This window comes from Microchirus variegatus, assembly GCF_963457635.1.
Source record: "Microchirus variegatus genome assembly, chromosome: 23".
NCBI lineage: Eukaryota > Metazoa > Chordata > Actinopteri > Pleuronectiformes > Soleidae > Microchirus > Microchirus variegatus.
Window position 1 is genome coordinate 14,678,046 of NC_139824.1, and position 23,171 is coordinate 14,701,216.

The following is a 23,171-nucleotide window of genomic DNA, read 5'->3' on the forward strand; positions in this document are numbered from 1 at the left end:
CGATCATAGAAAAACTAATGAGCATGAATTGTTTAGAGGCGGGCATCATTTCTAAATGATACAAGTATCTGGTAGATGCATGATAACTTCTAATACCAACTTGAAATGACTGCAATACAACATGGAGAACATGTGTTACTCCAGAAAGAAAATAGATCCTATTTCAAATACCCTTTGTCCCGCAGCCGTTTATACACAGATCATTTTAAGTTTCAAAAGAATCAACAAATATTTGTAGTTTTAAGTGTATTATTGGCAAAAATAATGATAGCCCTTTCATGGAAAAACATCAGCAGACCAATAGTGGATAGATGGTTGTCTGAGCGAAATAAACTCTACCATTACAAAAGAATTACCTATACAATAAAACAACAACAACAACAATTTTACCAAATTTGGGACCAATTTATTTACTATCAAACAGGAACAGATGAGATGCATATGATGGAAGATCCAGGAGACATGTAAATAGTAACCCTTGCCAGGGAATAATACAACAGAGATGTATCTTTATTATACCATTTTTTTCTCTCTTTTATTAAGACAATTAACTCATTATTTTATATTGTTCAATGCATATGACTGTGTTTCTTTTGTTATGTTGTGAAAACAATAAAAAGAATGTTGGCAAAAAAAAAAACGTCCTAGTCTAGTATGTCAACTTTACCCAACCTGGCAACCCTCGCGCTGCACGCAGCCCCCGGCCGTCGTGGAAACCCAACCTGGCAACCCTCGCGCTGCACGCAGCCTCCGGGCCGTCGTGGAAACCCAACCTGGCAACCCTCGCGCTGCACGCAGCCTCCGGCCGTCGTGGAAACCCAACCTGGCAACCCTCGCGCTGCACGCAGCCCCCGGCCGTCGTGGAAACCCAACCTGGCAACCCTCGCACTGCACGCAGCATCCATCCATGGGGAAACCCAACCTGGCAACCCTGACCAAAAAAACCAAAAAAAAGTTTTTTTTTTTTTTTTTTTTACTGCACACACTCCAGATTTGCATACTACTTTTTTTTTTTTTTACTACACACATCCAGCTTTGCATTCCACTTTTTTTTTTTTTTTTTTTTTTTTTTACTGCACACATACTACACCACCTACCCATCATACCACACCACACCACACCACACCAGTGACCCATCACACAACCAGTTAACCTTTCATACAACCTGACCGGGGAACCGAACCTCCAACCTTCCGAACCGAACATCAACTCCAATCTTGGTCGAGAGCGAAGCCACTGCGCCACCGATTTCTTCTACATCTAGGGCTTTTCGTCCCGTTTTAATCTTAACTTTGCATGTTGGACTTTAAAATATTTTGTTCTTTGCGAGAATCGAACTCACAAACATCTGATCTCGACAGCAGCGTTCTTACCAACTGAGCTACCGGTTCTAACGACTGTCCGGGTTTTCGGCGAGCTATGACTCATTGAATTTGAATTTTAAAAGAAAAAGAAAGCATCACAGTGGGATTTGAACTCATAACCTTAGGGATACAAGTCATCTGCCAACAGTCTGCGCTATTCATCCAGATACCTGTGCTCTAAATTTTTGGTAATTTTATCTTTTCTGTTTTGGTCAAAAAACACAAACAAACAGTCTTGTTCTGGGCTTCTCTGGAATCGAATCCCAGTCTCCCAAACCTTGAGTCAATGTCAAACTCATAGAGCTATACAACTTAACGAGGAATATTTTTGTTTTTGTTTTATTTGTTTGTCATATTGGTATAAGTTTGTTTTCTTTAGCTTTTAGTTGTTTACAGTGAATCTAAAACTAAAAATGAGACTTGAACTCACAATCTCACTGACACGAGTCTTACTCTTACAGCATAAGCTATTCTTAATGAGCTGAACAACTTCTGGTTTTGGTCTGAGGCTTTAAAAAGGTGCAACATTCAATGTAGTAGTATTTGACCTCATAAGACAACAATGATCTCTATGTACAAGCAGGGCAGGTGCGTGGGGACCGTCTGCAAATTGCAACACAAGAGCAAAACGCTGCAAACAAAAATCAATAACTCCACTGTTGTACAGTATGGAGACTCCAAAATCACTACACACACACACCAAGGGTCTAATCATGGTCAAACTACAACAGCTGTTTTGTGCAATGCAGACTGAACAAACCCAAAAGCATTGACACCAGAGACAGACTCGTAAATGCAGGAAACTTTAATTTAATAGAAAGAGTGAGACAAAAAAACTTAAATTCAACATCAGAAGATCTCAGTCAGATCAAGCAACAAGCAAAACTGTTATTGGAGGAAAAAACGTCAAACTGTAGAACAATTACAATAAATTGGATGTAGACAAACACATGTGGTCTAAAACTTAGGAATACACACTTTTTGAAGTGATTTCTTCCAACAGCCACTCATCAATATTGATGCTATAAGACACTCGTTGTCTCACTCCTGCACACACAGACCTCAGAAGAAACAGCACTCGAGTCCAGACAGCTTCTTGGGTGTTGTGATTGTTGTCGGGGGGAAACACACACACAAGGTAAATTTGTTTATGACCTGACATTTTGTTTGGACATGGAGCCAGAACACAAATACCCCCCACAGACACAGACTGAACCAGACTCACCATCAGTCCTCTGTTCGAGGTGTTACACAAGTATTGGTATTGCATCTGCCGTCATCCCCAGACAATTTGTACGGAACCATCGTTTACAAGTTCAACACCGGATCTACAAAGAAATAAATATGTTATTAACATGTCAACAACGCGTTAGCTTTATTTACGTTGTAATGAATTATAATTTATAATATAGGGTTTTTTGTTGTTTTTGTAAATGTGCTTTTTAATGTTTCACAACAATTAAACATCACTCTTACCCAAATAGGATTACCAGTGGTGTTGGTCTGGTTCTCACTTCCACAGGAGGAGCAGAAGTCATCATATGAAACTGAGGAGACACACACACACAAAGAAAAAGGATAAACGAATGCCTTTTATAATAAATGATATATCCAAAGAGACCACCTGACCCTCATCAGAGGACGTTATGATGTGTCCTGTCTTTGTCTTGTTTTGTTATTCTCATTTATGTATTTCTTTCTTCATTTCTGTCGACTCTTTCTATCTCCAACATTAGCTCCTAATAATAATAATAATAATAATGATAATAATAATAATGATGATAATAATAATAAAAACATATGTAATCCGAAAATTAAAACACATATTTTGTCAAAATCAGCATTTGGACCATGGAGATATATATTTTTATGAAACAGCTGTAGTAGTATGACCATGGGGAGACTCTTGGTGTGTGTTTGTGGTGATTTTGGAGTCTCTGTACTGTATAACAGCAGAGTTATTGATTAATATAGGAAGATATTACTGATTAATACCAATAAAAATATAATTGAAAGTCAAAATAGGCACATTTTCACAAAACATCTGTTGTAGTATGAGCATTAGGTGACCCTTGGTGTGTGTAGTGATTTTGGAGTCTCTGTACTGTACAACAGTGGAGTTATTGGTTAATATAGGAAGATATTACTGATTTATACCAATAAAAAAAATCACAAAAATTCTAAAATGGCACATTTTCACAAAACAGCTGTTATAGTATGAGCATTTAGTTATTAGGTTATTGATTTCTGTTTGGAGCGTTTTGCGCTTGTGTTGCAATTTGCAGACGGTCCCTGCGCTCTCGCCCGTCGAGCTCGGCTTATTTTTGTTAAAAAAATCGGGGTTTTGGTCCTTGTAACTCGTAATCTATGTTATTACGGTGGGACAAAGGCATCATTTGTGTTTGAAAGATTCTGATTTGTTGATTCCGGAAGTTCGAATCTGTGAACATCTATCCAACTTTACCGAACTAAAGTAGAGTTGGTGACGTCATGCCTGTTTGTTGTTGCTAGTTTGTTTTTAGCGGCACCAGCTGTTAGCCGCTCAGCTGTTAGCAGCATATTTCGGCTCCAAGTGGACTTAAACACACCAGTGGCATGTTGTTTACCTTGTCCGACGCCGATGCTCTGGTCTCCTGTCTCCGAGTTTCTGGTCTCCTGTCTCCGGGTTTTTGTTGTACACGATCCGGACGCCGGGTCTCAGCTATCATCGGCTGTTTCAGCTCTTAGCAGTTAGCCGAGCGGCTAACCGGTGAGCTAGCGAGCTCACGCAGATAAAGCGCAGGTCGATTTGGTCTCCTGGTTGAATTAAAACACAGTGTTGTCTTGAATCTCCACACAGACTACAAAAAGCTCCACAAACTCCCAACAGTTTAAAAAAAAATACAAACAGCAACAAGTGACAAGTGCACCTGACTGCAGTACGCAGATCGGGGGGTGGCTCAACGTGGGTGGAGCTAAACGTTTGATTCAGCGCGAGTGACATCTGGTGGCGGAGATCAGGCAGCACATACTCAAACGTCAATGCAGTATAATTATATATTATATTATATTATGTATATATACATATATATATATTATATTATGTATATATATATATATTATGTATATATATATATATATATATGTAAGTAATATTCTAAAAGGGGACTTTAACTTCTACCAAAGTCATTTTCTGGTAAGATACTTCATCTCAAGTATCGTTTTCAAGTACTTTATACAAGCCTGTATATATATATATATATACTTAGGTATTTTACTCAAGTAATATTCTAAAAGAGACTTTAACTTCTAACAATGTCATTTTCTGGTAAGATACTTTAACTCAAGTATTGCTTTCAAGTACTTTATATAAGCCTTTATATATATATATATATATATATATATATATGTATATGTGTGTATATATATATGTGTGTATATGTGTATATACATATATGTATACACATACAAGTATATTTATAGGTATATAGGTACTTCAGACTACATGTGTATATATGTATATATATATATATGTATATAGGTACTTAAGACTAAGAATAAAGGTGCACTGCATCTATCCGTCCGTCTGTCTGTCTGTCTGTCTGTCTGTCTGTCTGTCTGTCTGTCTGTCTGTCTGTCTGTCTGTCTGTCTGTCTGTCTGTCTGTCTATCTATCTATCTATCTATCTATCTATCTATCTATCTATCAGGCCTTATTGGACACTTGCCTGCTGGACATGCTCTGCAGGGTAGAGGTCAGATCTGCCTCACTATTTTTAAACTGGGAGCCAGATTGCTGAACTGTAACCGGATACTTTGTTACTTTAAGTGTGTGTGTGTGTGTGTGTGTGAGCGCTCTGTTTGTGTCCCTCTCACACTCCTTTACGTTTATGGCAAAAATGCTACTTTGATTGGACGGAACCATGTGTCGCGTTGTTTGTGCCAAACTATGTACCCACATAGCTTGTATGATCCGTTAACAAGGGTACACACACACACACACACACCTGTCAGACACACACACAAACACAACATACAGGACGACAAGAGGACATATAACATGTTAATCCTGACATGACAGCAAGTATGACACGTAATGAGGTCTAATTGATCCGGGAAGCCAAGCTGGAACCAGTGAGGCCATAAAAGTGGACATTAAAAGGCCTTGCTGTGACGTTGACCTCTCTGTGTTCATGTGCACACGACATATTCACTTCTGTAAGAAATAATAAAAGGGAAATGATGCAGAGTGAGGTGAGCGGGCACTGAAGACTTAGATAGACACACACTTGACCTCAATGTACATATTTAGCTCGGGGTTAGAAAACATAATGAATTGCAGTTGGCCCGAGAGAGAGAGAGTGTGTGTGTGTGTGTGTGTGTGAGTGTGTGTTCCAGTCAAGATCGTCATACCTCGACGCTGGTGTTGGGAAAGGAGCTTCAAAACTGAGAAGTGAACCAGAAGGCCGACGATTATCTGGTTTATAGGAGACAACAGCTGACAAAGGACATGCTGGACAGAGAAGGTCTTTTGGACCTAAACAGGATTATAATCCCTCCTGATCTGACCTAAAGGAGGGTGTTGTCCTTTCTTCTTTAAAAGTCATTTAAAGGTTTGCTGTTCATTGAAGACGTCTCATCCCCAGGAGCTTATTATTCTGATATTTGGCACATGTTGGATTAATTACTACACAATCTGTTGAGCATTTTCTGGATTACGCACACATGGAGAGCTTTTACGCACAGCATTTGTGTGTTTGAATGGCCGCAAACATTTTTTTTAATTATTATTTATATATATATTTTTTTAACATTTTGGGCGCTGTTTCACATCTCACATTGCACACTGGTGTCGAGCTTGTTTGATTTCCCAACTGAATCAACAGTATCATATCTCGCGTCTTGGCTGTACCCGTAATAGCAACTCGTATCGCTTAACACTTTACGCAGACGGACTCGGGTGCGTCCTGAGCGGGGGTTTTGTTTGGTACCGTGTGTATATATTTTTTTCTTCTTCTTCTTCTCCGTTTTGCTTCGACGGAATCTCAACTCTGGACGACGTTGTTATTGTTTTGACATCAGAAAATGCTGCCGTTGTCGCCTCTGTTGCTCCTCGTCTTCCCCGCCGCGATCTTGGTGGCAGCGCAAAGCGCCGGGGACCTGCACGGCTTCACGCTGTACGGTGGGAGCGCGGGGTTCGACCCATCAGGTAAGCGGTGCTGGTGCTGAATGAAACACGGAGCAAATGGTAAATGGTCAAACACACACATAAAAAAACCCGTGCCATTTGCGCTCACTTTTACGCGTAAAAACAAGCATTTGCATCGTAGTTAAATCTGCCCTGTCATGACTAATGATGTTCCACAGACGGGACGGGAGTGCAGGGCCGGCACAAGCCTTTATGGGGCCCTAAGCAGAGCCCCAACCTCCCAACACCTCATAGTGCCAAAGTACATTGTGTAATATATGTACATACATACATATATATATATATATATACATATATATTCGGCCAATATTACTCCACTCCGCTGACACTGAAAGATTAAGTTTTTTTAAAGGGGTTAATCTTGAGAGATGGAGTTAAATTTACAGAACCTTCTAGGGAAACAAAAACATTTTTATTTCTTTGCATCAAATAAATGAATACATGATGTTCCGAAATCCAGCAGCAGCAGCAGCAGCAGCAAGGGGATGTTTAAACATGTCCTCAGGACAGGTTTTATTGCTGTGCATCTCGTGCTTGTAAGGATGAGCAGATTACAGCGGATATTTAATATCAAACTCTTAAGTTTTTAGTGTAGAACAAGATCAAATAAAACAGCAGACTCTGAAAAAATGAACAATGCACAAAGCATTGACTACGTTTATTGGCACACCAAAAAAACAATCCAAAAATCCTGTATCACCCATGTAAAAAACGTAAATTAAAAACCAGCAAAAGCATCTGAGTTTGCTCAAATGACTCGTATAAGCTTCATAAAATGATTCGATCAGACTAATGTCAGTTTTGGCAGATACTCGACTTTGTGACATCGGTATCGGACACAAAAAGTGGTATCCACTGCAAAAAACAACAAGTTTTCTTTGTTGTTCCTATTTCCTATAGATTTCTCTGCAGCTATAGAAACACATTTCCCCCCCTCCCTAAGCCACTTTTAAGCGTTTTATTCGTCCTTGGACTGCGATTGAGGAGCAGCTACTTACTGTATTTTGGGGACTGGTCATCAGTGGGTTTAGCGGGGCTCACCGTTGACCCCCTGGATCACAGTTGACCCCCTGGATCTCCAACACTCTGTACAGTCACAGAGACAAAATGGGCTCTGACTCACTGGACTGACTAATGACAAAAAAAGCAGTGTGTGTGCGTCATCCCTTGCATTATAGATCCATATTATACGTACATAGCCTGGAACACAATGTACAGAGTAAATCCTAAACAGGTTCCTATTGTGTCTCTGGCTTTTATGGTTAGCAAAAACAAACAGTGACTGATATTTACCACCTATATTTACTCATATGAAAACATTAAGTGCAGACCGCAGTCTGATAAATCTGCTATGAAGCGTTTTAAAGAAGTTCTTGATGGTGGAAATGTGTTTTGAATGACTGAAGAACAGTCCTAACAGATCGTTTAGCTTAATTATCGACGTTGTGTGCATAGAAAGATCTGTGCTTTACAGATACCGAAGCAGCAAATCTCTGTTGACAGCACAAACTTGTACATTTCCTCGTGATAATCATGAAATAAACATTTTCTTGCCCAAACTCTTCAAGGGATAAAAAAGGATTTGATTTTTATTTTTTTTGTTGACACAGTAAACTTCAGCCAGATAAATACGCCTGAAGCTCCATTTACTCATCGTACTTTAATCGAACGAGGCCAAAAGAAACATTCACTCAGCACAAAGCAAAGTAGATGATCCTTCCTCGTGTGTGCTTTTAAAAATGAGCGGTGATTCACGCTCACATGGCGGCCGTAACTCCTGGGCTGGAATTAAAGGCGCCATGTGTAAGAATGTGGCCCAAAAACGGTTACTACATTCACGTTAAAAACACAGAGGTCTTTTAGGTTTCATTTTCTGACGTATATAACTGGCAACCCGTGGTTGCTCTGCAGCTGAGACTCTACTGACTGCAATGACTGGTAGACGGCGGTAGGTGGCGCCACATGCCGAAACGTGATTTCAAAACATAAACATGATTTGCAGTCTGCAAAATATTTTTGTATATGTATTTTGTATTTTTTCAAAATACAAAAATTTCAAATTTTTTCAAAATACAAAAATTTCAATTTTTTTCAAAATACAAAAATTTCAAATTTTTTCAAAATACAACATTTTCAAATTTTTTCAAAATACAAAATTTTCAAATTTTTTCAAAATACAAAAATTTCAATTTTTTTCAAAATACAAAAATTTCAATTTTTTTCAAAATACTAAACATTTCAAATTTTTTCAAAATACAAAAATTTCAAATTTTTTCGGTACTGTTGTTGTTGGTGAGTTCAGTTTGTTACATGAACATTATTCCTGAGTCTCTGTGACATATTCCTGAGTCTCTGCAGGTTTCAACAAGTCAAATATAAGACTTTTTAAGACTTTTTTAAGACCATAATGAATAAAATTTAAGACCCATTTCGAATCCATACTGGCAAAAAAAGTACAAAAGACATGAAGGAGAATTGGAGCCACAAATCGTTGAACTTGAAATTCGGCTTAGCTGTGGGCTTTCATTAAGTTTTTTTTTTAACTGCTATGCTAAGCTGTAACACACCGCGGCGCGCGCACAGCACGCTAGCTAGTGGTGCTCGATAAATTGTCACCGGGCAGCACAGGTGGCCTACGTTAGTTCCGTGTTGTAGTTGTGTTCCTCAAAAATAGAAACATTTCAAAGCGAGACTGAAGTTAATGCATTTTTAAATAAAAGTAACGTTTATAGATTTTTAAGACCTTTCAAAATTCTATTTAAGACCTTTTATGAGATTCTAGGAGAATTTAAGACATTTTAAGGCCTTATATTCAAATGATTGAATTCAAGACTTTTTAAGACTTTTTAAGACCCCGCGGATACCCTGTATTAGGAGGATTTTATGGCCAGTTGCTTTAGATTTATTACATAATGCACCTTTAAAGTATACATTTCTATATGTGGAGTGAAATGGTGATTTGTAAAAAAAATGTCACTGCGGCTTCCTGTGCCCATGCAGATCCGTGCATGGGAGCGTATCCACCATGTGTGAGCGAGGCAGATCGCTTCAGCCTGGATGCCCTGCGCAGCATTCATCACATGATGGACGACGACAAGGATGGAGGAATCGAAGTGGAGGAGAGTATGGAGGTAGAAGCCGCTTTAGAAGCTGCACATTGCCCAGTGTGTGTCTGTGTGTGTGTGTGTGTGTGTTCTTGTGCCTGAGAGGCAGTCAGGGTGAAGCAGTACAACAACAGGTGTCCTGGCCGATGGCTGAGAGTCAAATGCTACTTTAAGGAGAGCAATGGTATAACTTTTGCTTTTGGCTCGGCGACAAAATGTTGTTTGGACTAAAGGAATACGGAAACACCGGTGACCTTCAGAGTCAATCTTGAGAATACAACAACCTCTTAATGTTGTCGGACTCCTACGATTCTTCAGTGAGTTTGTTTTTTGTTGAAAAAAAGGTACAGAAAATGAAAGAAAACATTAAATTATTGTTGTTGTTGTTATATCCCAAACATGCATTTACCTCTGCATGTGTAATGACACATTTAATTGTAGTATTCAGAGCAGGGGGAGGTATTTTCTCCAGAGAGTTTTCCGAGTCCTATGTGACATTGGTTGTAAATCCAGAATTCCAGAAGGCCTTCGGCCTCCAGAATGCCGTGCACAGATACAGTATCCAGGGGCTCAGGTTGCGGTTGCCATAGAAATATCAAGGGTAAGGGCCTGGATAATCAGAACACAGCCTCAGGATTCCTGCAGCCATCATATGAAGCCTCGGTTTACAGCCGAGGAGCATTCCAAGACCGCACTATCGCAGACGACCATGTACATGCAGTCGCTGATGTTTGCGCTACGCGCTTCTGTATCCATTCTGATGCAATACACTTAAAAAAAAAAAAGTTAAATCTCAAAACCTGTGCCAAGTCTTCATTTCTGTATATGTTTGCAGTTTATCATTGAAGACATGAAGCAGCAGCAGACCAACAAACACAGCAACCTGCACAGAGAAGACCAACACATCACAATCGAGGAGCTCTGGAGGGGCTGGAAGTCATCTGAAGGTGCGTGAGCAGGACGACAGAGTGTGTGCCATTGCATTTTATATCATTGGGTCAATTCCAATTCCTACCTTAACCCTCAATCTCAACCCTTAATCTTAACTGGCCCTCAAAACCAAGTGTCGAGGGTTATTTCGTCACTTAGAAATGGGACACCCCTTAAATGCAGATACGTCTTCAGACTGTAGGGGGCAGAATAACGCGAAAGCTGCGTCCAGTCTGTCAACTCCAAAAAAGAAGAAGAAGAAGAACACATTTACGTCAGGATTATTGATTACGATCCGTTTGTCAGTCAAGTTATTAGGTTGCCACGGACATATTCAGCTGACAGTTACCACACACCACGACTTATTGAAAAGTAAACCATAGCAAACCATCGCTTGTCCGCACCGGCAATGACGTCAGTAATCCATAATATGAGCCTAAACTAAGATAATACAATGGTTTTCATCATTTTTATATCTCTATTAACAAAGAAAATACTTAATTTGTAGCGTACTCGTTTCGCGGCTTTTGGCGCCATCTTTGTTATGGCAAAACACGCAATGCATTCTGGGTAGCCCTTGCTCCCAAGGGTGGTCTCAGGAAATCTCAATTTGAGGGGGCGAAACAGCCCTTAAACTCACCCCTCAACTTAATTTTTCTGAGAATCGGGACAGCACTTGCACTAGAGGGAGCACATTTTTAAAATTTTGAGAGTTAAGCAAGGAATTGGAATTCACCCTATGTCTCTCCTTTTTTTAAAATTTCCAGTACATAACTGGACTCAAGACGACGTGCTCCGCTGGCTGAGGGAGTTTGTCGAGTTGCCGCAGTACGAGAGAAACTTCAAAGATTTCAAAGTCAACGGAAACACGCTACCAAGGCAAGAACGACAAAAAACGAGACTGCTGTAATAATCGACCGAGATGAAGTGAAACGCCGACTGTCTGTAACGGTCTGTGTGACGTGTGTGCGCAGGATTGCAGCTAATGAGCCGTCATTCCTGAGTGGCCATCTGAGGGTTCAGGACCAGAGAGACAAACAGAAACTCAATATCAAGGCTCTGGATGCGGTGCTGTTTGGGCCACCTACACGTAAGAACAAGGCCTCAAATGCTCTCTCTGCTCTTATGGCTCTTGAATGCATCCGTTTCTGTTGTGTATATGTGCCTCATAAGCTCTCTCTCATTAGGGTTAGGGTTCCATAGATCCCAAGAGTGGAGTAGGGATTGCATATCATACTGAAGAGAGTGTTTGATTCTTCTTGGGCTTTATAAGTAACTCTAAGTCCGTTGACATCGCACCATCTCGTTGTTCTTATGCAGAACTTTTAACGGCCTGTGGTTCATTTCAAGCCAGAGATGTTTATGACACCCTCCATTCACTCCACCATAGGTCCTCCTCATAACTACATGAAGGACCTGCTGCTCATCGTGTCCGTGGTGATGGGAGTCGGAGGCTGCTGGTTTGCCCAGGTCCAGAACAAAACCAGTAAAGTCCATATCACCAAGATGATGAAAGATCTGGAAAGTCTTCAGAGGGCCGAACAGAGTCTCACGGATTTACAAGAACAGTGAGTGTCCAGTAGTTTGCGTCGATTATTGAAAAAATGTTGAATTACTCAAATGACGCGTCCGCATTCTCAGACTGGAGCAAGCCCAGGAAGAGAAGCGCAATGTTGCCGAGCAGAAACAGAACCTGGAGGAGAAGATGAGAGACGAGATCATGGGAGCGCAAGAGGAGGCTTACCGTCTGCACGAGCTGAGACAGGGAGCTGTCACCGAGCTCAGCCGCCTGCGGTACGCAGAGGAAGAGCTGGAACAGGTACGCGTAACCGTTCATACAGCCAAAAGCAAAGAAGCTCGCTTCACAAAGCGGATTAATCGTGCCACAATGGCGTCTGTTTAGGTCCGTGGGGCACTGAAGCAGGCGGAGAAGGACATACAGGCGAGCTGGACGGTGACAGAGACTCTCCAGCGATGGCTTCAGCTGACACATGAGGTGGAAGTCCAGTATTACAATGTCAAGAAGCACAGTGCAGAGCTGCAACTCGCCACAGCCAAGGAAGAGGTAATTCATGATCATTCAATAATTCAAGGTCAACATTTACCAGTGACAAGAATTCAGACCCTCAGTCATTGAAATTCCTGTTGACTGACTCATTGGGCTAATTCCAATTCCTATCTTAACCCTCAATCTCAACCCTTAATCTTAACTGGCCCTCAAAACCAAGTGTTGAGGGTTATTTTGTCACTTAGAAATGGGACACTCCTTAAATGCAGATACGTCTTCAGACTGTAGGGGGCAGAAAAACGCGAAAGCTGCGTCCAGTCTGTCGTCTCCAAAAAAGAAGAAGAAGAAGAACACATTTACGTCACGATTATTTATTACGATCCGTTTGTCAGTCAAGTTATTAGGTTGTCAGTTAGTTATAAGATGATACTCATACAAATACCACAACCACGGACATATTCAGCTGACAGTTACCACACACCACGGCTTATTGAAAAGTAAACCATAGCAAACCATCGCTTGTCCGCACCGGCCGGCTATTGACAAAAGATCGTAAAAAAAATATTTTTTTACGCAAAACAATGACGTCAGTAATCCATAATATGGGCCTAAACTAAGATAACATTTTCTATTAACAAAGAAAATACTTAATTTGTAACATACTCGTTTTGCTGCATTTGGCGCCATCTTTGTTATGCCAAAACATGCAATGCATTCTGGGTAGCCCTTGCTCCCAAGGGTGATCTCGGAAAATCTCAATATTGAGGGCGATACAGCCCTTAAAAACTTGCCCCGCAACTTAATTTTTCTGAGAATCGGGACAGCACTTGTACTAGAGGGAGCGCGCATTTTTGAGATTGAGGGTTAAGCAAGGAATTGGAATTCACCCATAGTCTTCACTTTCTTGCAGGCAGAAAGGATTAAGAAGAAAAGAAGTTCCGTCTTCGGGACACTGCATGTTGCCCACAGTTCCTCTCTAGACCAGGTCGATCACAAGATCCTGGGAGCAAAGTGAGTGACAAAATAAACTGTGCAGACGTGCGGCTTCGCCAGTAAACATGTAATGTGCCAAGCGTCTTTGTATCTGTATCTATCAAGGAACGCCTTGTCTGAAGTAACAGCCTGCCTACGGGAGCGCCTCCATCGGTGGCAGAAGATCGAGCGCCTCTGCGGCTTCCCCATCATCAAAAATCCAGGTCTATCAAACCTCACTGCTCAGCTCTATTCAGACTCAATTACCCTGGCGTTGCCCAGAGTATCCCAGACCTCTTGTTCATGCCATAGCTCCGTACATGGATCTATAGAAGATCTGTTGGAAGAGTCTCCAATCTTACCACACATGCAAGGTAAAGTGGCAGGAATTCTCAAGTGTTTAATCAGCCGCCTGCTATGGCCATGACATAATGACCCTAGTGACAATTCAGATCGTAATGGATCACCATGCAAATCATTCAGAAATCCATTAAGTTCTAGTACACAAACAGTCACAAAAAAACTCAAATAAAGTGTAAAGGTTTTGTGAATAACTTGACGATGTCATGTCCACCACTCAATTGCTGATTGGTTCCATCTTTGGGTTTTCCTCTAGTGACAGTTCCACCACTGAAGCACTCTCCTCGAACACAGGGATCACTCTGTCGGTCACGTCGCCACGGGGTCATTTCGCAGCCGCCGGCTACTATGATCTCCTCGGACCCCGATCTTCTCATCCCCATCCGAGCTCCATACCCGCGCTTCGACGAAGAAGAGAACTTCCTCCTGAAAACTCTCAAGAAGCAGTACGTTTCCCCCGTCCACAACTTATGGATATAGCCATTTCATTTTTGTCACGACCTAACTCCATTTACATATTTACAGAGACTCCCAAGAGAAGTTCTCAGACGCAGACTACATGACTTCACCTCCTCTCAGCAAAATGTTTCATGGTCCAACTGTGGACGCTTCCTCTCAAAAGCTCTATCACAATGATACTGAGCTCCTCGCAGACCCAAAAGCTTTGAGTAAAGAAGTGGAGGCTGTTCCAGTTCACAAAATTGCCACAGAAGAGCTAGCTAAAGATAGCTCTTTGGATGCCCATTGCTTAAAGATGTCCAAAGAAGATGCTCTGATAGATGCTACATCGAGGAGGATGTCCCGAGACAGGATGGACGTCCCCATCGATGTTGCTCTCAGAAAAGGGATTCCCAGTGAGATGGATGTTGAATTTTCAACCCGGAAAGCAGAGAGAGAAACAGTCGGGGACTTGACAGACACAGCTTTAAGGAATATATACAGGGAAAGAGGCGATATACCATCGGATATGAGAAAGATGATTTGGAACGAATTGGAAGCAACGGAGAAACAGGCTCCAAGGAAAATATCCAGAGATATGATGGGCTCTTCATTCGACAGCATCTCCAGAAAGATACTACGAGATGATGCTGAGCATCTGTTGGATTCTAGAAGAATTGCTTCACAGGGGATGTCCTTCGATTCAGTTTGCAGAAAGCTTCCACGAAACAAAGGGGAAAGCCAGCATGATTCTTCAGCGAGGGCAGTAGCAGTTGATAAAATGGTTGAACCCACTGTAACGTCACGGAAACTATCCAGAGAAGATTTGGAGTACGGCACAGATATCGCTTCCCTAAAGATGCTGCCCAGAGAGACACGCGACGCCCTGATGGAGGCCTCGTTTTCCACAGAGAAGCAAGAGTTTGGTTTAGAACAACCGACAAACAGGTGGATGCTCAGAGACGACCTTGAGCTGTCTGCCGGTTCTCTCAGACGGAGAACTTCAAGAATGCCAAGAGATGTCCCCGAATGCGCCGTCGACAATCCCGCTGGAAACATCTTCGATAAAGTTGACTGTCCTATTGAAACACCCAGGCACTCGACACTGACAGAGGAGCTGGGAGCATCTGAATTAAGTTCATTTCCAGTTCAATTTGATCAGCCAGACCTTATGATCACCGCCAACGCGCCACTGACGTCAACAGACCCTTTCACTGTCGGCCCGCTGAGCCAGCTCGTGTATGACGGAATCCTTGAGAAGTCCCGCAACTCCGTGGCAACGAACCCAACCAGCCTCTCGACCTCGACACCTAACCTATACCAGAAGAAGCTGCTGGTGGAGGCGGAGCCTCCCGTGCCGCCACCGAGGGCTGCCGTCGCGTCTCCGCCTGAGGCCAGAGAAGAAAAGACCAAGGAAAAGGAGAAGAGTCGGAAATCCCTGAAGCTCAAGAGTATTTTCAAAAAGAAACCCGAGTCAACTTCAGAGAAAACTCACAGTGGACTTCAGAAACTCTGACAGTCAAAACTGAGAGTATTTATTTATTTTTATTAAGAGAAAAAAAGAAGCATTTTAATGAACTAGAAAAATCACTCAAAACATCGGGTAGCACCTTTTAAAAAGCACAGTCTTACTTAAAGCGAGGCAAGACTTTGAATGTTGAATTAGTCTAAAAGACACAGTTAGCATATTGTTTTCATTCTCAGAGTTTGGTACACATGGCGCTCAGCTCATGATTTTACACAGTCTTACTTCATATTATATTTATTTTATTGTCTTACATGTATGCATGGCTGACATCAAATGACTTTTTAATCCATTTATATATTTAGATGTGGACTTTTTGATACTTTGGACTGATGGCTTGAACTGCTTCAGCTTACTTTTTTTTGCAGAAGAAAATATTGACATCAATCTGTTGCGGGTACATTTAATGAGCACATTTAATTTAATTTAATTTAATTTAATTTAATTTAATTTAATGATTAATGTCTCAATATAGTTTTCCTGATCTTAACTTAAATTGCTGGATATGAAGAGTTTATGACGACTATAATTAACACTGCAATTCTGTGACAACGAGAACAGAAATGCATTTTGTGAAAAATTGGGACAATGGGACAAAAAAAAAGGACTGTTTTGAATAGACTTCATTCTGCTCATGTATTTATTCATTCATGTTTTAGAAATGGGTTGTGGAAAAAAAAGGAAAAAGTTTAACGGAGCAGCATTTTCTCATTATCCAGTAAGGTGAATTTAGAGATTGGGCTCTTGCTTGTAAGGAAGTCTACTTGGTGTGTTTTTTCTTTTGCTGGATATATGACGATATGAAGACTTAACCAACTTCAGGGCAGAACTTCAGACTTCTGGCTTGATTTATCTGCTACTCTGTACATTATTTTCACTTTAAGAGTACACTCATCTCGTTCTGCTAAAACAGATAATAACAGTATTGGTTTTTTTTAGAATTAGCCATTTAAATGATTTTATTTTTATATATATTTTATATTTGATTGTTGTTTGATTTGTGACAGATTTAAAACCAAGTTTACAATTATTTGGTCATTTGTCTTCAGGGCTAGTTAGCTGGCTCTGCTCTTGTAGTCCAGCCAATAACAAAAAATAGGATTATGATGAATTATGGAATAATGAAGCTATAAAATCTTGCATAATATGTCCTCTAAGTAGCTGAAATAGCCACCGTCAACCTGCAGAGGGACAACAGATGAAAATTTTAATGAGAAATCTCCTTATTCTAAATTAAAAATGAAAATTACTATTTTATTACATTGTTTCCTGAAGCACGTTTTTATAACTAAAACTGCTTTGTGTGTGTGTGCGTTTTAAAAAAACGAGTGTGTGTGTGTGTGTGCTCAACCATTGGTTACAGCGTGGTAGTCGAGAGGCGTTTTCTACACATTTGATGTACCGGTGTCAAATAAACAGCCCAAATAAAACAGGCTTAATTTAATTCACATTGAGCCATTTAAAAATAAAAGACTAGTCCTGATCCTGTGGATCACATTGGGATCACCCAAGTTTTGTTGAAAAAAAATCTTAAAGAGCAGTTTACTTGCTTTCTTTGTAGTGTGTGCATTGAATTGCGCATTTTAATTGTTTATATTAAATGATGACTTTTTTTTGTTTGGATTGTTGTTTACATACATAAATTCAGTGGTCTGCCACGACTTTATTTTAAGTAAAACAAAACATTCACTTTAAATTTGATTTATTGGAATATATATATTCCCATGTCTTACATTATATCAGGTATCAGGAATATATATATATAATTTTTATTTCTTGTTTTAGATGAGGACAGTTGTTGTATGCTGCTGTATTTCAGTATGATTTAATTGACTTGTTTGCTGATCTAATAACGTACTAATGTACAAAAAATAAACTTTAAATACATTTTCTTTTGCTTTATTGTGAAATTAAAACTACACATTGGAATGCTTAAAGGTGCATTATGTAATAAATCTAAAGCAACTGGCCATAAAATCCTCCTAATATGTCACAGAGACTCAGGAATAATGTTCATATAACAAACTGAACTCACCAACAACAACAGTACAGACAAAATATTTGCATACATTTTTCTGTGCAGACTGCAAATCATGTTTTGGCATGTGGCGCCACCTACCGCCGTCTACCAATCATTGCAGTCAGTAGAGTCTCAGCTGCCGAGCAACCACGGGTTGCCAGTTACGTCAGAAAACGAAACCTAAAACACCTCGGTATTTTGAATTTGAATGTAGTAACCGCTTTTGGCCACATTCTTACACATGGCACCTTTAATTGTTCTTCAATCTAATATCCACCATTATTATATTATATTATATTATATTATATAATATATATATATGTTTTATCAGACCCAGAACTATTAACAAAAAACCCTAAGGACCAGCCAAAATGTCCTCACTTTGCCAATGTGTCCTCACTCCGTATGGTTTTTTTGTCGGTCCTCACAAAGCCACAAATACGAGAACACACACACACGCTCACAACTGCAGACGCATTAGAATACTTACACGTTTTTAGGTTCCCAGTGTCTCGATTGCAGCAGCACTGAAAAAGATAACAACCGGCAAGTTAACATGATGTAGAAAACAAGAATTTATCTTTAAACATCGTACGAAACGCATCAGTGTAAAATTACCTTTAAATCAATAACACTGAAAGTTTACGAGGAGGCAGTGAATGACAAAACACTATATAGCATATAAAATCCCACAGTGAGTGAGTGTGTACTAAAGTTAACTGATGTTGTTTAAAAATAACTCAGTGAAAACACCATCTGTGACACGTGACTCGTGGAATGACTCATGGAATATTCATAGACCTGAATAGAAAATCACTATTTTTGCAGTGATGAATAAGACGACACATTTTATAAACGTATGTAAGACTGCTGATCTGTGGCTTGTTGAGTGGGATTCTTTGGTACAAATATGTTCAGGATTAAAATGTCACATGACTGCTGCTAAAACGACACCAAAGCTGTAAGCAGATGACCTTGTCATTTATTTTAGTTCAGAATAGTTCTTCATCTCCACTAGAGGTCAAAAGTGTCAGAAACAAGCAATGCAACGTAAATTATCTGTTAGTATTTGTCATTTATATAACGAGACTTGAAATGAACCTTTGTGAAGAACTGGAAAAGCCCAGTAACGTGATTCTGAGCTGTGGGAGCCACTGTTCCAACTAGTGTCTTACTGGAGTTATTTTGAAAAGGTTGCATCATTGGCACAAGGTTGTGTTTCTGTTCCGTGGCCGCGCTCCAAAAACCCCGAAGTGTGCCACGAGCTCACGTCTGCCTGCACTCGTCCCCGAGTCTGAGTTTGTCATTGTGGGTTTCCTGCAAAAGACTCACCGACCTCATGGACAGAACTCTGCTGACCTTTGACTTAAAGCTCACATAGAGTGGTCCTGTTGCACATATATGTTAGTTATGGAGGTCTACTTACATACATTAACTTGGTTTTATGGTCAAAAACCTCCTAGTTGCTGTAAACGAGCCGATAGAAATCCTCTTTTTTGACGCCGTTTCCCAGCCGCGAGATTTGAGACTCAACTCTCTCACCCAGAAGACAGAGTCTTGTGATTGGCCAGTACCCGGAAGTGACATATTCAGCACACCCGCTCCCAGAAGCGCAGCAGCTCCCCCCTCTGGAACGGTGGATGCACTGCTACTCATTATCAAAACATTGTTTTAACAGTGTTTAAAAATAGCTTCGTCACGACTCCCCGCTGCAGTCACTTTTATGACTTTGACCCAGAGTCAGAAGACACTGTCGCTCGTAAAACACCTCCACAACGGACGTTGTTCTTCTTCTGTTCAGGAGAACCGGTGTTTACGTAACCGGACCGGGTTTTTTCAGAGATCTCGCTGAGCCCGAGATTACAATAAAACACAGCGTTCTCAGCAGTGGCTGAACTGTTTGTTTAGAACCTTCAGGGCTTCATAAACAAGGTAATGACGCAGATACACACTAAAAAACTGCGTTAATTGGAACTTCCGGTCTAGGTCCCCTTTAAATATTGAAACCATGGTATTATATCTTAATATGCAATAAACATGGGTATCATGAAATATGATAGAATAGGGTAGGAACTTTAATTTAATGTGGGTAATTTAAGCACTGTATGCAAAACGAGGCACAGTCCACCATCATCACGGTCTGTTTCCTGTGGGCCTGAACAACATGTGCTGCAGTTAAGATAAACTTCAAAGTCAACCTTTAGTTTATTCATTTCTGAGAGGAAAGAGGGGGAACCTCTGAGCAGCAGGAGGGAACTTTCAGATTTGAACCCAGGATTAAGGAACGGGGAAAGAATAATGATGAGGATGAAGGGCAAGAACTTCCAACTGTGGAGGACAGCGCTGCGTCTTTCATCGCGTCATCAGCCTGCCAGAAATTATTGGTAAAAAAATAAGAACTAAACCAAACAAAATGCCACGTTGCGTTCGCAGTATTAATTCACAAAACACGTCGACGCTAAACGGTTCATTCAAATTCTGAGAAACAAGCGCGCTGAACCGTGACCTGCTTCATAAAAGAGCATCTTTTATTTTCCTGTTTCAAATCTGTCAGTGGATATGAAAACAGGGGGGAAAAAAAAGAAAAAAGACTTCTGCTCGTCTGTTAAAACGTTGGACGACTTTGAGAGTGAAGTGGTGAAATGCTGCCGTGTTATCTGAGCTGCCAGCAGCACTGTTCGCAGTCTGCCGTGCAGAAAGTAAAAAAAAAAAAGGGAGTCTCTTTTGAAGTTCTAATTCGCGAGCCTATTTATCTGCTTAAAATGCATGCACATCTGGAGTCTGCAACTCTGAGGCCCGGCATTACCCGAATGATAATGAGGCCGCTGACACCTCAATACGCCGAAAATAAACTCAATAAAATACAGCAAATCAGAAAAAGTTGTATAGCTGCATATTTATGACGAGTCTTGTATTGAGTCGTATCAGGATAGGATTCAGCTGGTAGCTGCTCCATTGGTATATTAACATATTTATAAATGATATTTTATATATTTAAAGGTGCATTATGTAATAAATCTAAAGCAACTGGCCATAAAATCCTCCTAATATGTCACAGAGACTCAGGAATAATGTTCATATAACAAATTGAACTCACCAACAACAACAGTACAGACAAAATATTTGCATTAAAAATAATATTTTGACTGCAAATCATGTTTATGTTTTGAAATCATGTTTTGGCTTCATGTGGCGCCACCTACCGCCGTCTACCAATCACTGCATTCAGTAGAGTCTCAGCTGCCGAGCAACCACGGGTTGCCAGTTATGTCAGAAAACAAAACCTAAAAGACCTCGGTATTTTGAATTTGAATGTAGTAACCATTTTTAGCATCCATTGTTTTTCGTGCACTCACGACCACATTGGTCAGGTGTGTTGTTGGTGCATTGCAGTGAAAACCAACTGCAATTCCAGGATTTTTCAGGTTTTATGGTGCTGCACAATGGGTGCAAAATTAAACTGCACGCAGAGAAACATTATTTCTTACTTCCGATCCGGGGGAAATCTCCACTTACAATAGGGAACCCCCAAAAGTGCAAGCTCAGCAAAGTTTAGTACTAATCAGTGAAAACAATGTAAATGAAGAGAGGTGTACCGTATATTAATTAATCGCCCGCTTCCTTAAGTTGAATTAACTTATGATATAATGTTGTTATTTGTACAACAACAAACAATGGCGGTGATTTATTATAGTGAGAGTCAGATTATTGAGTGGTAGTTAACCCAGAGGAAACATCAACACTTATTTACAGTTAATGCAAAGTAGGTTAAATCGTTAAGGTGTTAAATCCACACAGAAAAGTGTTGTAACTGTACTGTGGTACTTAAAACGTAAAGGTTAATCCTTCTAATATAGTTTATAGTCGAACGATCGGAACATTTAGTCAGCGCCATCAGGATTTGTTCAGTGTTGATGGCTCCAAGAGTCAACCTCTTGGAGGCCTATTTTCTCCAATACTCAATATGTCCACTAGAGGGCAGAAGAGTTTCACAAGGGAAGGTGACGTTAACTGGTCAGAAATGTTTGTTTTATTCATCTCAAACAGAGTCTTAGTAGAGAGCTGAGGCTTTCACTGATGATACAAAGGGAAACCATTTTCATTATCATCGACTCAGCCCAGCGTTTTGGTACAATATTGACCTTGCTTCATTTATTTTGGACTGTTAATGACTCCATTAAAGCATAATATATATATATATACATATATATATATATATATATGAGCACAGTATAATTTAAAAATGTCTCTAAATATTGGATTTCCAGCTACAGTATTCCCTTCAGTACGTGTTATGTTCCATTTCCCTCCAGGTTGATCCTGTTTTCACAAATGTCAAACTTATTAGATGCCGATTTCACGAGGGATGACTCACATCCAACAAGTCTCCAGAAAAAATATCAGCAAGACAGTGTTGCTATCACTGTTTATGTCACATTTCCTCATATTCTCCTAAATTCCTAGCAGGTATTTAAAAAAAAACAAAAAAAAAACACTGACAACACTGTGAAATACTAGCAAATAAAACAACTCAGTAACGGGTCTGAAACTCAAATGACCTTCTGGGTCGGTCAAGTGAAAAACCAGTCTCACGGGGGTTGTCAATATGCAAAATGTACCTATATATATATATAGAAATAACTCCATTATAAGTTGACATTAAGTGGCAGGTCACAACATATTGATCTGAGGGCCTTGTGTTGCCTGCGGGGCCACGAGTTTGAGAGCTCTGCTCTATAAGCACGACGGGATGTTTGACTGCTTTATCAACGTTTATGTTTCTGCTGCAGCAGCGTCGTCGTCGTCCTCGCTGCAGCCTCACTGCACTGATGCTGATAGAGAGCTGAAGGTAAATGTTTAAATGTGGAGACGCCACTTTGAAGAAAGCACTTTCTAACTCTCAGTGGCTACAGAAGTCAGTCCACCAACCCCAACCCATTCCCCCGCGGCTTAATAAACATTTGTTAAAAAAAAAGCACAGCTCACTGATGTCAAAGGTCTGTCGCCAACTTAATTGCGAGAGATTAACAGTCGTTCACTTAACAGTGAAGTCCAAGGAAGCTTTAGCATGAAAAGAGACATTTTTAATCTGGATTATACAAGATAATTTGATGCATTAAAATTAAGATAACATATATAAAGTTTATTTTTATTTTATTTTTATTTATTTAGGATATACCATCATTTACAAACAAAAATAAAACTGTTGACAGCTAATTTACCCACAGACTTCTATTCAAAAACCACAACAAAAAAAATAACT

At 40.2% G+C, this 23,171-nt stretch overlaps 1 protein-coding gene and 1 long non-coding RNA gene across 3 annotated transcripts; one reads left to right on the forward strand and one right to left on the reverse strand.

Annotated features, from left to right (window-relative positions):
• Positions 1 to 2,168: 2,168 nt before the first annotated feature.
• On the reverse strand, positions 2,169 to 4,209 carry LOC310944003. Its single transcript, XR_014593120.1, has 3 exons — positions 3,971 to 4,209; positions 2,841 to 2,911; positions 2,169 to 2,692 (listed from the first exon to the last, which is right to left on the reverse strand). It is a non-coding gene; the product is annotated as an uncharacterized lncRNA (long non-coding RNA).
• A 1,530-nt stretch (positions 4,210 to 5,739) lies between these two features.
• On the forward strand, positions 5,740 to 17,674 carry LOC310943658 (uncharacterized protein). 2 transcript variants are annotated; one of them, XM_083909293.1, is made up of 12 exons: positions 5,740 to 6,551; positions 9,552 to 9,682; positions 10,491 to 10,602; positions 11,353 to 11,464; positions 11,560 to 11,675; positions 11,976 to 12,153; positions 12,227 to 12,404; positions 12,489 to 12,650; positions 13,504 to 13,604; positions 13,692 to 13,939; positions 14,182 to 14,371; positions 14,451 to 17,674. In XM_083909293.1, exons 1-12 carry the CDS (start codon positions 6,428 to 6,430, stop codon positions 15,877 to 15,879), a joined length of 3,081 nt encoding a protein of 1,026 aa, XP_083765419.1. In that variant the 5' UTR covers positions 5,740 to 6,427; the 3' UTR covers positions 15,880 to 17,674. The 2 variants fall into 2 exon arrangements, with proteins under 2 accessions (XP_083765419.1, XP_083765420.1); XM_083909294.1 differs by having other exon boundaries at positions 13,692 to 13,789.
• Positions 17,675 to 23,171: the final 5,497 nt, after the last annotated feature.